This window comes from Culex pipiens, chromosome 2 (genome assembly GCF_016801865.2).
Source record: "Culex pipiens pallens isolate TS chromosome 2, TS_CPP_V2, whole genome shotgun sequence".
Classification (NCBI taxonomy): Eukaryota; Metazoa; Arthropoda; class Insecta; order Diptera; family Culicidae; genus Culex; species Culex pipiens.
This window is the reverse complement of record NC_068938.1, coordinates 41,682,527-41,698,737: the sequence shown is the minus strand read 5'-3', so window position 1 is coordinate 41,698,737 and position 16,211 is coordinate 41,682,527. Positions and strand designations below refer to the sequence as shown.

At 41.0% G+C, this 16,211-nt stretch overlaps 1 protein-coding gene across 1 annotated transcript in view; it reads right to left on the bottom strand.

Moving 5' to 3' along the window:
* Positions 1 to 16,211, bottom strand: part of LOC120420085 (serine-rich adhesin for platelets) — a 228,836-nt gene that overhangs the window by 158,190 nt on the left and 54,435 nt on the right. Inside the window, exon 2 of the mRNA XM_039583018.2 lies at positions 12,209 to 15,393. Coding sequence (XP_039438952.1) covers positions 12,209 to 15,393 — 3,185 coding nt within the window. The remainder of the gene's footprint in view (positions 1 to 12,208; positions 15,394 to 16,211) is intronic.

Here is a 16,211-nt window from a genome sequence, read left to right as displayed (position 1 = left end):
TGTCAAGAATAAGTTTCTTCAAAGAAATATATTTTTGATTCTAAAATACCAAAATATTTTTTTAATTGCCATTTAAAAAAAATAAAAACTGCTAAAAAAGTTATACCTTGACATAGCTATAATTTGAAAAAGGTGTACTTTATCTACACTTCACTTAGGCGTCATCCATAAAGTATGTCACGCTCTAGGGGGGGAGGGGGGTCTAAGCAAGTGTGACATTGTGTGTTGTAAGCGTGACAAAGGGGGGGGAGGGGGGGTAAATTTTGGCTGATTTCAGCGTGACGTACTTTATGGTTGAAGCCTTAAGTATTTTTTGATTGCAAAATTTGATTTTACATTAATAAATGAATTCAATTTAAGAAATAAATTAAATTCAAGATGGTAGCCAGAATGGCGGTAATGAAACATTTAAAAAATGCATTTGATAATTTAATAGTCAAATTTGACTAAAATGGGGTACCAGTACTCAAAAATGATGTTAAAAATAAGAAAATTCAAAAAAAAATACGAAAAATAAAATGTTTTTGGCATGCGTCAAGGTATGATAGATCCAATCGACAGTGAATTCCCTACCAATAAATAAAATTGTTAATTTTGGATATACTTTCTATGGAATTCTCTAAAGCAACCATGCGCACCTACGTTTATCTATGAGGATAGCAAAGGCAAGGGGGTGCGCATGGTTACTTTTAAAAGGGTGCGCATGGTTGCTAAACATGTTCCCAAGGTGGTTATACCAAAATTTACAATGTTATTTATTGGCAGGGAATTCACTAAAATTCTATTATATCGATTGGAGCGTGTTCAGGGAGCCTAAATCTATCATACCTTGACGAAATTTTAGCGTTTACTGACATCCCATCCCATACAAACCTTGGAATTACCGAGTCTAGACTGTAGTTCAGAATCGTACTGTTGCAGATTTGTGAACATTTGTAACAAATTCTAAAGAAAAAAATCTTGGTTTGCATTTTCCCGAAAATAAGTTCTAAATTTATATAAACAAAACCCTGAATCACATGTTTTATCCTCACTAAGAAAAATATTCAACGATTATAACCGAATCGTAAAGAATCCTCTTCAGCCAAGATCCAAGTGGAAACAGCGTGGCTAGACAGTATCGATTGCTGGCTGTTTCCATCTCTCTGTATCATCCCCCGAATGCTGTACTGCTGCTGTCCCTGGCTGTCCTTTACAAATGGCACATTCTGACAAACGGTTATCTGGTGCTTCTGTTCGCCCTGTCTCCAAAACTGGACATTGATAATGCCATAACGCTCTGTCCTCTGCTGTCTATGTGGCTGATTTACGGTCCCAGTGTGATAAATTTCGTCTGCGTCGGGGACCGGAATCGACCGTAATTTTGAATAATGAGCAAGCTCATGAATCGTTGATTCGATGAGATGCCCATTACTTCCTGCAGCTGTGACCGTGCGCTATAATCGATTCACTCTCTGTACTAAACCTGCAGTACCATTAGGCTCCGGCGCTAGGACAAAGTCACGCACAACCTTGCCCGGCTGAGCTGCCGGTGTGTAGTTAAAGCGACTAGCCCTTGGTTTAAATATTGATAGAGGCGGTCTATGACGTGGCTGAGTCTGTGGCTTGAGGTTCCGTCCAAAGTTAGTGGCACAGGTGATGCAATAAATCAATAATCAAGTGGAAAGCAGCAAACGGAAGGAAACTCGGGCCGTTCATTCATTGTTTGCTCTGTGTTGTCATATCTAGCTGGTTGTGTTTTTGTAGCAAGCAGCTTCTGGCAAGGACAGCTACAGAAGTCTGTGTGTGTTGAAGTTGAATGGAGGGGAATGAGGTTTCTGATAAATCCGAATTTATAGTCGGAAAGCATTCACTTCTGTACAATCCGAATCTAGATTCCAGGGCAACAACGTATTCAACGTGGACACAAGATTCGAACAGTTGAGCGATAAAAGCCTCCGAAGTGTCCCTGAAAGTTTTAAGTGAATTCCGATACATCTAAAACACAGTCTTCCTAGTTGTATCTCAGGATTTGATAGAATCCCCAAGTACGGCTGAGTGTTTCCCTTAAAAGGTCATGCATGCTTTTATTACAATATGTCTCGCTTGCCCTGGCCAAGTTCCCCAGCGAGCAAAGCAAGCATTAAATATTGATATTATCATCACAAACTTAATTAAGCGGATAATCCATTATTGTGTTACACATTATTCAGGCGGTGTCGGGAACCGGCCGTCAATGGGCAAGGTGTGACTGAAGTACGCCGGCAAATTGCAACTTGCATGGTGCAGCTATTAGTATTTGCATTTGCAATCAACGACACGGGCATGAGAGGCAGTGCTTCGATGCGATCCGGTGTAATTGAATAAGTGATACCTGTGTGCGAGGTGAGTCCACAGAGAGTTTGAAAGCCGGGACTATCAGTTTGTCGCGAAATGTCGCGCATATTGAAGGGTTGTTATCACGAGAGAATGTGAGATTGGCAAAGCCGCGTGCAATTTGTTTGCAGCTTTATGGATTACAGTGACATACCATGCGAGCAGAGCTTTTGGCGTTATTCCGTGATGCTTGTCAAGATGAGCCTGATGTGAAGGGGAAAACAAGCTTTGCTTTAATTTAATTTTATTTCACTCATTTACATGTTACAGCTTTGCGTAACATTAAGGTTACAATTTTGATGAAATTGAAATTAAACATTACAGTGAATTTATCGCTCACAGAGGTATTTATAACATAGTTTGGTATCCGGATGATCAAAAAAAAAGTCATTCTTCAAAAAATATATCTAACCTGAACAGTTGTCTAAGATTTCGGTCATTCGATTTTTCTGTATTTTTTATTCCGGCTGAAACTTTTTTGGTGCCTTCTGTATGCCCAAACAAGCCATTTTGCATCATTAGTTTGTCCATATAATTTTCCATACAAATTTAGCAGCTGTCCATACAAAAATGATTTGTGAAAATTCAAAAATCTGTATCTTTTAAAGGAATTTTTTGATCGATTTGGTGTCTTCGGCAAAGTTGTAGGTATGGATATGGACTACAGTGAAAAAAAATGATACACGGAAATTTTTTTTTGTGATTTTTAATTTCACTTTTTGTCACTAAAACTTGATTTGCAAAAAAACACTATTTTTATTTTTTTTTTATTTTTTTTTTATATGTTTTAGAGGACACCAAATGCCAACTTTTCAGAAATTTCCAGAATGGGCAAAAAATCTTTGACCGAGTTATGATTTTTTGAATCAATTCAATTTTTTTTTAAAAATCGAAATATTGGTCGCAAAAATTTTTCAATTTCATTTTTCGATATAAAATAGAATTTGCAATCAAAAAGTACTTCAGTAAAATTTTGATAAGGTGCACCGTTTTCAAGTTATAGCTATTTTTATGTAACTTTTTTGAAAATAGTCGCAGTTATTGATTTTTTTAAATTATTGCCCATGTTTGCCCACCTTTGAAAAAAATATTTTTGAAAAGTTGAGAAAATTCTCTATATTTTGCTTTTTCGGACTTCGTTCATACGACCCTTAGTTGCTGAGATATTTCCATGCAAAGGTTTAAAAACAAGAAAATTGATGTTTTCTAAGTCTAACCCAAACAACCCACCATTTTCTTATGTCGATATCTCAGCAGCTAATGGTCCGATTTAGAATGTTAAAATATGAAACATTCGTGAAATTTTCCGATCTCTTCGAAAAAAATATTTTCGAAAATTTAAAATCAAGACTAACATTTCAAAAAGACCAAACATTCAATATTACGCCCTTTTGATATGTAAGTCTTGATTTAATTTTTTTGAAAATATTTTTTTTCGAAAAAATCGTTAAATTTTACGACTGTTTCATACTCTAACATTGTAAATCGGACCATTAGTTGCTGAGATATCGACATTAGAAAATGGTGGGTTGTTTGGGTGAGAATTAGAAAACATCAATTTTCTTGTTTTTAAACCTTTGCATGGCAATATCTCAGCAACTAAGGGTCGTATGAACAAAGTCCGAAAAAGCAAAATATAGAGAATTTTCTCAGTTTTTCAAAAGTATTTTTTTTCAAAAGTGGGCAAACATGGGCACTATTTTAAAAAAAATCAATAACTGCGACTATTTTGAAAAAAAGTTACATAAAAATGGCTATAACTTGAAAACGGTGCACTTTATAGTGTAGTTTACTCCCAAAATTGTTAAGTAATTTTTTAGTATACATTCATGGTTAAAATTGCATATTTGTTTATAGAGAAAGTTTCGCGTATTTTTTTTTCTCTAAGATCCTTGCAAAGCGTTATAAAATTGCTCAAATAATGTATTTCTTTTCATAAAATGCACATTCGCAGCAAAAACACAACTCAAGGTCCTAATCGTATACACGATGGAAAATGGAGTTAACTGCACTCTTGGGACTCTTGAGTATCACAACTAACTCCACTAATGATGATTATTATGATTATGATGATGGTACTGACGTGCAGTGAGCGTTCAAGGGTGCGGTTCGAGAAACATATGAGTTCACGGGGATCAACCACAATTTTGTCTAAGTTTCAAACCCGAACCACGTCCAGTTTTTCAAGATGACTAATGTAATTACATAGCATGTTAGCAGATCATGCGATACGGTAGGTTTCTCAACATACCCCGAAGCACTTAAATAGTTAGCATTGACCTCTGGACCCAGCCCATGGATCAAGTTATTCGAGCCGTTCTCAATTCACTCCAACAACTCATACCTTCGGGGGTGAAAGACAAAGACAGCAGTAACTACGTTGTACCTTCACCCAGCGTTGAACCCCGTGCAAGCAAACAGACGGGGTCAGTTCAAATAGACTGCGCGGCTCATCGGGCATTCTGCTCATTAAGCGGTCAATTAAGTCTGTTTGCTGAATATTGATAGTGCGCCAGCTTCAACAGGCTTCAAAACCTGGGGAAGTTCCATCAAGCTTACGCTGCCGGCGTTCATTTGCGATGTTAATACCACAACTTTTGATGACCTCTTAGCAAAAAAGAATCAACAAAAACAGCGTTGAACCTGTTGATTACATTTGCCGGTTCACTGCACTGGAAACATTCAATTTGGCAAATACTTAAGAGTGAATGTAAGTTTTGGCAAAAAGCTTATACGCACAAAAATGTGGTCGAAACCTGGCGTTAGTGAATTTTAATGATGCACTTAAACTGTGAGTGGTGTGCTTATAAGCAGTATTGATCTTTTTCTTTGTACGGGAAATTGAAATGGAGGAAGTGGTTTCGCAGCCTTGTTTAGTAAGTTATGGACTTGAGTGTTTTGATTTCACGGTTCTCAAGTCAAGAATATAGATTTTTAAATATCTCAAAATAAATGAACTTCAGAACATGATCAATTGTAACTAATTTTCGTTTCAAAAACCCCAAATCGATGTCAACCATCACCACCTGACCCCGCGCATCATTAACGCCGTCGCGGCAGCATCCCTTGCTGTCGCCATCGCCGTCGTCACCCCGTCACGTCACTTCTCGGTTGACCCATTTCTGCTCGGGTAGTCGTTGAACTTGCGCCAAGCTCGAAATGCCGATCGTGCTCGCGCGACACAGAAAACTTTGCGCCGATGTCATTATCAATAGCATCGGCCGCAGCATCATCATCGTTTTCTTCGTCGTTCAAATTTGAACCCTTGCAACCTGCTGCACACTCGACTTCCGAAGTTTCCTCTTTTCTTCGTGCATTTCATGATTGAGTGTGCGTGAATCTCAGCTGCTCGCGCGGTACATTACACACAGCACAGCACGATTACATATCAAGTGCACGCGATGAACTCAAACACTCGCACCTGTGGCCGTGTGTTTGTGTAAGAGTATACCTGTCGGTCATCGTCAGTAAGTGCATACGTCACTCACCTGTCGAATGAGAAGCGATTTGCAAACACCTGCAGCACCCCTGTGTGTGCCGGAACTGGTGGGAATATGATGCTGGAGATGGGCAATGGAAATCATGCTTCCAGGAAAATATCATAAATTATTGAAATTTATTTTCTTCTCTAAAAATTTTAGGTTTGTGAAGTTATCGGTTCGTATTTATTATTTTATAATCAGGCCATTAATAATGTTTTTTTTTTTTCAAAGTTTATGTTGCTGCTCCGTTTAAAAATGTCTCGAAAAATAAAAAAAAAAACCTTATTTAAGTTCAAGCAACAACAAGAAAATAAAAATGTACCCGACTCCCCAAACTAAGACTATGACTTCACAGCCCTGGTATCAACCTTGTTAAAAGCGAAGTCCTCCAAATGTTTATTGTTGCGTATATTTAATATGGAACGGTTTTTATCGGTAAAAATACTATAAAATTATAGAAAAAAAGTTATGCAGCAATTTTCCATCAAAAGTTAAAAAAAATGTAAGGTGAATTTGGATGACAATAAAATACATTGATTCCATAATTCGAAGTTGTGAAATTATATACCATCAATCAATTTTCTCAAAAAGTATTAGATGGTGGTTGTCACAAGCAGACGTGCATCCGCTCTAACTCCTCTTTTAAAAGAACTTGTTTGGCGTTTCGCGTAGATGATTCTCAGCATGATGTGCTAGTGTTTAGAGTACACTAATTACGCTAATCTTTAAAGCTCCCGAAGACCCTGAGAGGTTATATTATAAACCAAGTGAGATATAGTGTAAGAACCGTTAAGTGCACTCAAAGAGCTTTTAAGAAGTTCTTTTTGAGAGCTTATGAGAACAGTTACATTAAAATATACCTGAAGTAGGTTTTTCCCATGAACCAATGTTTTCTACACATTATTCATGCTAAAAACAAGGCGTTTTTAACTGGCAACAAGCATAACACGACTTTAAACATAAATGCCAACTAGAACAATCTGAGTGCCGTTAAGAAGAGCTCTTAGTGCCGATGCATGTCTGCCACAAGATAGCACTCAAAAGACGATGTTCCAATTGATTAATCGAAAAACGGTATTTTTTTAATATTTTGAATGAAAATCAAAAAGTTATCACAAATATTTCATTAACATGCCTTTTATAACAAAGGCTTCAAAACTCAAGCTTGCAACACAACCAACGAGAATATCGAAGCCAAATGCTTCAATTGCGGTGGCAACCATTCAACTAAGAATCTGAGCTGCCCAAAACGAGCTGAGTTTGTGAAAATTCGGCAGCAAGCGACGACGAGGCACCAACCAAATCGTCGCAAAACACCACCAGCATTCACGGACGTGGATTTTCCTGCTTTGGCGTCACCAGGAGCGGGATCTGCTCGAGTGGTTCCAAATCTGCAGCCATTGCCGTTGAATCAGCGACAAAAAGTTACAGAGAATTCAACACCTCCAGGCTTCATTCAGCAACCGAGGGAAAACCAACCAGCATCAACGGATGAAGGCAGTAGTGCCCTACTTTCACCACAAGAACTTCTGAACATTTTCATCGCGATGACAACAACACTGCTTGATTGCAAAACTCACCAGGAACAAGTAAGAACCCTTGGAGGATTTATCTTAAAATACAGTTCGTAGTTTACTCGTTCTAATGATTTTGAATATTTCAATGAATATAGTTTTCTAAGTTTTAAGTTTGTATTAGTTGTTAAAGTTATTTTTTTTTCTTTTTTACCCAAATGTATTTTATTGAGTGCAACAATGTAAAACAATTTAAAGTAAATAAATGAATGTGAACAGTTAATAATAAAACGAAAAGTACAACAAAGATGAAGAGCAGTTAGCCATACCACTTAGAATGTAAATGAAATGTAATGATTATAAGAATGTTCAATAAAGATATATATATATTTTTTTAAATAGGGTTGTAAGTTTTACTTGTATTATGTGACTTTCACAGCAAAAAATAATGTAAAAATGGAAGGTTGAAAACAGAATGTTGAAAAAAAGAATGATGAATTTTACCTCTATAATTGTTGAATAACGAATTCTTTTTTTGTCAAACAGGTTTTACACAAAAAATGTGTAATATTACTTAATTTTTGATGAATATTCAACATTATTTTTGCTACTCGTATACTTGAGTAATATTCATCAAATTTAGGTACAATATTCAATCATCTTTTGACCCAAGGACTTTGACAACTGTCAAACGCAACGTTTTGAAAAGTGGTTGGCAGAAGCCTGTCGGATCGTGATTCAATCGTCGCGTGTCCGGGAGTTTTGGTCGCTCGTGCGTCAAACAATCGTTGCAGATTCCGTGCCGCCGTCGTCGTTTGTTTTGGTGAGTTTGTGTTGGTGCTTCTTCCGGATCGGTCTGGAGGAAGGTGCCAGTGTGTCCGGGTGTTTACGTCCAGGAATCGTCGCAGATTCCGTGCCGCCGTCGTCGTTTGTTTTGGTGAGTTTGTGTTGGTGCTTCTTCCGGATCGGTTTGGAGGAAGGTGCCAGTGTGTCCGGGTGTTTACGTCCAGGAATCGTCGCAGATTCCGTGCCGCCGTCGTCGTTTGTTTTGGTGAGTTTGTGTTAGTGCTTCTTCCGGACTGGTTTGGAAGAAGAGTCCGGGTGTTTTGGCCACTTGCGCATCTAGAATCTTTAAAAAGTGGTGCTTTTTGGTTAAGTTTGGAGGAAGTTGCCTGTCGAGTTTTGGGGTTTGAACAGTTCACGAAGAATCTGATGTACGATCCATTTATTTCAGGATAGTTGGTTAGTCGGGATGACTTGTTTATGGTACTTATTCATCCAAAATATAATGAAAATTGAATTATTCAACAAACGTTAAATTTGAATTAAATAACCTCATGTTCATTTTGTAAGTAAAAACAGGACTAATAAATTCCTGAAATATTGTTTTTAATTATTTCTCTGAGTGTTATCAAATTGGCTTGGTGAGAAGCATTCTTTGATGGCCCCTCTCGCGTAACACGCATCACTTTTCGGTTTCTGGATTGACACCGCAAAAGTTAAGAGTCCTAATGACAATTTTAAATATCAATAAACATAATTATCAACTCATCTTTACAGCTTCTCAGAACAAACGACTCTTGGAAAATGCTAAATCCAACGTGGAAAAAGCAGCCGCCATAACTGTGCAAAATTTGTTTTTCGGATCTAATCACCATTAGTCGACGTCTATTTCCACTTTTAGATAAGTTTTGTTTTCTTAAGAATATGACACTTTGTAAAAAAATCGTTTTTTTTGCAGGTGGATATTTTATGTGGGATAATATTTCAAGGATTTCAACTGGTGAAACTTCGTCTGGGAAGGTAGCTTTTTTTGGGTAAGTACACAGCAATAAATCCGATGGTAAAATCGCATGCACATCACAATTATGAAAAAAGTAATTTAACATTACACTTTGCATGTACAATTTTTGGAAACACAAAATAGGTGCCACCGATGGGATTCAAACCCAACATGAACAGTATGGACTGGCGCCTTAGCCCGATCGCAATCAGACAGATGAAGAATTAAAAGGATAAACGAATCTATGAGCTTGACATATCGGTCAAGTAGATTTCCCATACTGATGGGCATACAATTTTAAAGCGAAGTTGGCTTTAAGCAAACACATAATTTAATATCTAGTTATATCAGTGCTTTTACTTTTTGTATATTATAAAAGAAATGGCACAATCCTAAGTTGTACAATTAATGCAAAATTAATTTACTCTGGCTTAAATAATTTTCCGATTTCTGCTTCTCCAAATTTCGAAATCGTGAAAAATGTTTGATTCCGCTTACGAAGGCTCTGACTAAGCAACTCTGGTGAAATTATTTTCAATTTTGTGCAATGTTTAAAAACAAATAATTGATTGAATAATTATTGAATTCCAACGATATAAAACGGGTAAAACGGGAAAGCAGCGCCATATTGATACCACGACTAGCATTTTTGGAAGCACCTTTAAAGAAAACACCGTAACTTAAACATGTTCTGTCTGTTGCAGACGTTAAATAGGTCGATAGCGAGCAACCTGTCGAGTTCAGACATTTATTTAAGTTGAACAAAAGTTGTCCAAGAACTGGCGTTCCGTCTAACATAAAAGTTATATTTGCTAAAACACCAACCCGGGTCCTTAGAGCGATCAAGCAGTTGGCCGCTAACTGATTGCCGCCCACAAAGTACCCTGGAAGTCATGAAAAAAATATTCGTTTGAATCAAATGTTTGATTTACGTTCTCTGAAATGGATGACAGTTCAATACCTATCCTTCCACTTTCTCAGCCACATATTACACATTTTTTAATGCAATAATACACATTCTTTCGTAAAATTCAACATTTTTGCGGTAAATTTCATCATTATTTGAGGTAAATTTCATCATTTTCTGATGAAAATTCATCATTTTCTTAGGTAAAATTTATCATTTTTTTTGCCACAATATCTGTCACCATTTCCTGATGAATATTACCATCATTTTTTTTTCTGTGATTGCCAATGTTTTTAAAAATGTATTATTTTAGGGGTCAACTTTGGCTTTGTTTTTTACTAACATTTCCTATAAATATTTTAAGTGAAAAGAAGTATGCAGTATTTTTTGTAGTATCCCAGACTATGCCGCTACGCATTTTATCACAATTTAAATGATAATGATGGTATTCTAGAGCAGAAAATGTGAAAAACAGGCAAAAAAAATAAAAAGTGACTGTAAAAACATGTAGAAATTCTACCAAAAACTAACATAAACTAAATAAAATAAAAATAAAACAAGAGAAGTTAAGTTTGTCAAAATAACCTCCTGAACACGAGAAAAATAAAAAAAATCGAAAAAAATGGGCAGTAGAGTGTTTAAAAACATTTCAGCATAGCCTTGATTTGGACAAATCGTATTTTAATACTTGAGATATTCAACTTTTGCTCGTAGAAATTTCGATTATGTACTAAAATATGGCCTTATTCAAAATAGCAACAGATTAACAAACTGAACAAAAAACTTAATCTTAATCGACCAGCTCACCTCACCTGCGCCCGAGAGTGACTCGGTGTAAGAAAAGCTGGTCATTCTGAGCCTCGCTGAAATACGCTCAAACACACACCCACCGTCACACAACAACACAAACACGCGTTCGTGTGCCGGCACTCGGCTCGCGCAATTAAATAATAGCTTTTCATTATCATCATCGGCCATTCTCGGCGGGCGCATGGTGGCGAAAACAGCTGAAAGCACACACCGACACAAGTTAAGGTGTTTGGGGTAGAGTTGAGGGGGAGGCGGAGGGTGGAATCTACCATCGCGACCTGAGGCCAAGCATGAGTGTTGAAGCCCAGTTTTGTACTGCTCTCTTGGGGCGCTAAATGAATGGTACAAACAAGCCCACCGAGCGCAAACCGGTTATTTACATAATGAGCGAGGGATGGTATGCAGTAAAAAGGGTTTAGTACTCGAAATAATTTGCTAAATTACTTGAAGGGTTAGAACGTGTCACTTTGATTTTTGTTCTGATTCAATTTATCATACTTGACGAAATTAAGAAGAATATTTTAGGTTTAAAAAGAATATTAAATATAAAGACAACAATCCATCTATTATTTTTTTCAATCCTTAAGGCTAATGAAATTTTAGAAAAATAGCCATTTTCCCTTAAATTTCTTGAAAATGTAGTGATCCACAACAGCGATAAAATAATATGAGATGATCTTGTGTTATATAGCCTCACAGTAAAAAAAATATGTAAATTTTGGTAATAATTGCTTGACAAAATCATTAGTTTAACTTGGTCCAAGTAAAAGCTTTATTTTTTTTTAATTGTGTTTGCAAAGCTTTGCCATTTTTCACATACCTATATGTGCAAAAATCACTCTCAGCAACCGATAGTGTGACTAATGAGAAACTGCAAATGGAATGTAAATAAATAAATAAGCTTTAATTTATTATGCAGAAACTTGGGTTTATAATTCCAGGCATCTCAATTGACAAAGAAAATTATTTTTTTCGCATAAGCTTGTGCAAAATGTAACACAAAATAAATTGAAAAAAGCAAAACTTGTAATATCATTGTGAAAATCTGAGTTTGCCTCAACCCCTAAGATGCAGATGCATACCACCCTCACGCTGAGTGGAGCCTCCAGAAGCCCAAAGTCATTCACAAGACTCACACCGGCAAGCACCAGAGCCACTGACTGCCCGCTGACACAGTCACGCTGCGTCAGTAGGTTCTTCGGAGCAAACAAAATCCGCGCGCACGCGCACAATAATCATAACAAAACAAAGTTTCGCCACGTGAATACCGATAGTCAGGCAGCCAGACCAGATTTGAATTATTGATGATCTGATTTGAATCTGAGTTTGCGTAATCCAATTAAGGCCCGAAACTTACCGCTTAACCGATCCGGAAATGGTGCGTTTCCCGCCCGGCGTAGACGCGCCGCGACTTGCGATGCTGCTGGCACATTCCGACGGTGGGCTCTTGAGGGAGGCCGGCGAATCTACGCGACGCCCCACCAGACCACCGCCAGTTTTGCCGCAGCTGATCTTCGACTTTACATCACTGAAATTCTTCTTAACCACAGACTTATTCTCGGCAATTTTGCTCATCACTGCGTCCCACTTGTTGGGGGTGGCCGACTTTTTCATAAAGCTCAGATTGCCCACACTGCCCCCGCCAACGCCACCACGTGGACCACCGTGACCGCTGGTGGGACGCTTGTTTTCCTGATTCTCACACTCATTCCCGGCGTCCAGGCTCAGGACGCTGCCACCGACACTGCGCGACGACGACGACTTCGAAACCGAACCCGACTTAACGACCGAATCCTTGAACAAGCGAGTCTTGATCAACGTCGCGCGCGACGACATTTCGTGTTTTTTCAGCACCAAATTCGATTCATTTTTCTGCTGTTTACGGCTGGAGCTGGGCTTTTTGCCGCCACCACTCCCGAGCACACTTCCACTACCGACGGCCGCGCCAGACAAACTGTCGGAACTTGGGCCTCCTCGTGCTTCAACTGCGACGACGACCTCACTAGCACTACTATCGACCCTACCACCACTAGAAGCAGTACCATTCACCACTACGGCCGTTGACGGCGATGATGATGATGGTGATGACGGTGATGTCGCGACCGGTGACGACGAGGATTGATTTTGTGTGGACTCGACGACGACGACGTCACCTGGTGGCATCTCGAAGGTTTGTTCCGCGACCTGCACCACCATCTCAATGGACGCGTCGTTCGTGCTAACCGACGAAACCAGTGAAGCGTTCCGCAAACTATTAGCGTCCTCCTGGTCCTCCTCCACCGCGTCTTGGGGAAGTAGTACCTTCTTTTGGCTGCACGCTGTGTTGCTGCTGCTAATGGTCTCGGTGGACGCGTCGGGGCTCATATCGCTCTCCATGGCCAAAGGTTGACCTTCGTCCTCCTCTTCCTCGTCCTCCTCCTCGCGGTCCTCGGACAGTCGATGAACCAAGTCGTCATCGCCGCGATTCTCGACGTCGGTGAAAATTCCACTCGACTCCATGCACGAATCGTCGTTTTGTGGCTGTTGATTAATGAAGACGTTTGCCCCCTGAACCATGGGTCCGTACAGCTGCCCGTCGATGACCTGAGCCCGCCGGTCACCCCGGTTGAACACGTCGTCCGCATCGCTCTCGGTGAAAAAGTCACTATCGGTCATGGGATCCTGCCGCCGTGGAACCGCAGGCGCTGCCTGAGCTGCCGGTGCGTTCCACGGGGCTGCTCCTGGGTTTTTAATTCGTGGTCCATTCGATGGCGAGTGATCCGCCCCGCGGCTTGCCGGTCGGGACATTTCACCATCGCCTTGGTAACCCGTGTCCAAACTCGTTATACTGGTAATACTCGTAATAAAGCTATTGGAGACCTTTGAGGTCGCAGATTTCGTCATCTGATCCGTCTTCGAGTCCGAATCCGTCTGCGAAATTTCCTGGTACATGCTCGTCGCCTGACTCGAGGGAATCTCCGACGGCAGAACAATGTCCGACATGTCCGTTTTGACACCCACCGGATCTAGCGGAAGCTCCTCCGGCGACGGCGTCTGGTCAATCCGACAATGATGCAGTCCATGCTTGTGGGAACCCGTATTTAGCTGCAGCTCCAAATTGTTGGTATTGTTCGTGTTTGTCGTGGTTGAATCCAGAAATTCTTTCATCTGATCCGGAGTCAATATTCCCAAGCTTTCGTCCATTTCGAACGAACCTTGTTTCGTCAAGCTGGTCGATACCGGAGACTTCACGTGCGGTTTTGCAGAGGACACCGACGAATCACACAGCTCAATCGAGCAATCCAGCGTACACTCGGTCAAATCCAGCCCGAACGAGAATCGCTGTTTCGCCGGGATCGAGCATCGTCCTTCCGGCGGTCGAAGCGCCACCTCTTCCCGGCCCACCGAAGCTGGTTCCTCCAAGCTCAAGTCGAAAATCTCCTTACCCCCGCCACTATCGTCCACATCCATCGTTTCGTTCTGCCTCCTCTGGTGGTGGCCATCGTCTTCGTCAAGTTCTTCCGCGACCAACGTGCGCTCGCCCGCACTCGTGTCCAAAGATTCGTGCCCGACGTTCCTCGTCACGTTCAGCGGAGAGTGCATCGTCGAGCTGAATACCTGCGTTTTGTTCAATTCCAACGCGGGATCCGAAAGGTGCAACAAATTGGTGGTTTCGTTCAAGTTGAACGTCAGTCTGGTGGGTCTCTGGACCACGTGTGGGTCCGTCGGCAGCAGCCGGTCCGGGCTGTTGATCTCGTGCGTCCGGTACAACAGCTCCTGCGTAATATTTGGAATGCTTTGGGTTACGTTACCAACCATCGTCGAGCAGAGCGCCCGCTTCGGCTCATCCAGCGTGTGCGTCCGATCCAGGACGGGTGAATCCGCGCTCGACTTGCTCATCGTCAAAAACAGTGACGCTCCTCTTGTTCGATTCAATGACTCTCGACTTCCACCGAGTTTCCCGACCGACACTACCTCCTCCTGTTTCTGCTTGATGAACGTCTCACTGCGCTTCACCTCGTACGTCACGTTCCCATCGCTGTTGAGCGTGACCGTCTCGTTGCTGGAGGCCATCTTCAACATGGCGGCGTCCTGATCCAGCAACAGATTGTCCGTACTGCCTGCACCGACCAGCTCCAGCGATTCATCCACCAGCATGCGACCGTCCGCAAAGTCTACCTCACCACATGGCGACGCAACGGCGAACGTGTTGTCCAGCGGCTGGACATCGTTCAGGTTCTCGGTGGACACCAGCTCCAACTTCTTGTACAGATTACACACCGCACCGAGCGGCGCTTTGAACTGCGGTGCAGGTGTTGAGGCGGCCAACACCGGGAACGGACTGGGCTCACCCTGACATAGCTTGTCGCCGGAGTAGGACCGCGCGATGGTGACCGCGGATGACCTCGGTGGCCTTAGGAAACTGGCGGGGGTTGCAAACGGGATCGCCGCCGACGAGGGCCTCGACAGCTTGGACTGGAACTGGTGCGGGGGGCGGCTGATGGAACCGGGCACGGGGATTCTGCTGCTGCCAATACGTGGTATTCGTGATTGTGTGGGGTCCTGCAAGGGAAGAAAAATAACCGTTAGATATCTCAAATAAAGAGTTTGAGTAAAAAAATGTATGTTACAGACATGACCAGTTTCACTAAGAACATTGTTGAACATTTGTTCATGTCCAGGTTAGAATTTGTTTCGAGTTTGATACCCATATTGATCAAACTTGTATAAAATTTCCAGGAGCTATTGGCCATTCCGAGTTGTGGCCAATTGCTTCAGAACTTTATTTTTTTACGATTTTTGATCACCGATATTTTTATGTTCATAAAACATCAATAAAAAAGCGTGAACAAACGTTAATTTTTAATGAACAGTGTTGAAAGCTATGAATACTTTTTTTTATTTGATTGGTGCAAAATTTCAACGTTGTTTTGCTATTTTATCAAAGTTAACCAACTAACAACAGGTTGACCCCAAAAGCCCACAATTATCAGCATTTAGGAACACCACTTTGCGCGATCACTTGTGTAACACCCCAGAGTGTGGTACCTTGCCAAAAACAAAAACCTCTAATTGCCCCCACAATCGCGCCCCGTTCAATCAACACAACACATAATCCATCACAGATCAGATGACTCGCAGCGCACGTTACATCTCCAGCTTTGCGGGGTGCTCCGAATCAAAACTTCTTTTTGGGCGCGAAATTCGTTGGCCAGCACTCTATTGGCGCTAATTACCCTCACCTTCGTTCGGATGTAATCTCGTCGCACGTGGAAACGCCGCGACTCACGTGTTCGTTACTCAACGTGGAGTACTCGCGTCTTTTTTGAGGTTATATCTCACGGAATGTTGTTCAACTTTGATCAATTTCGAACAACCTT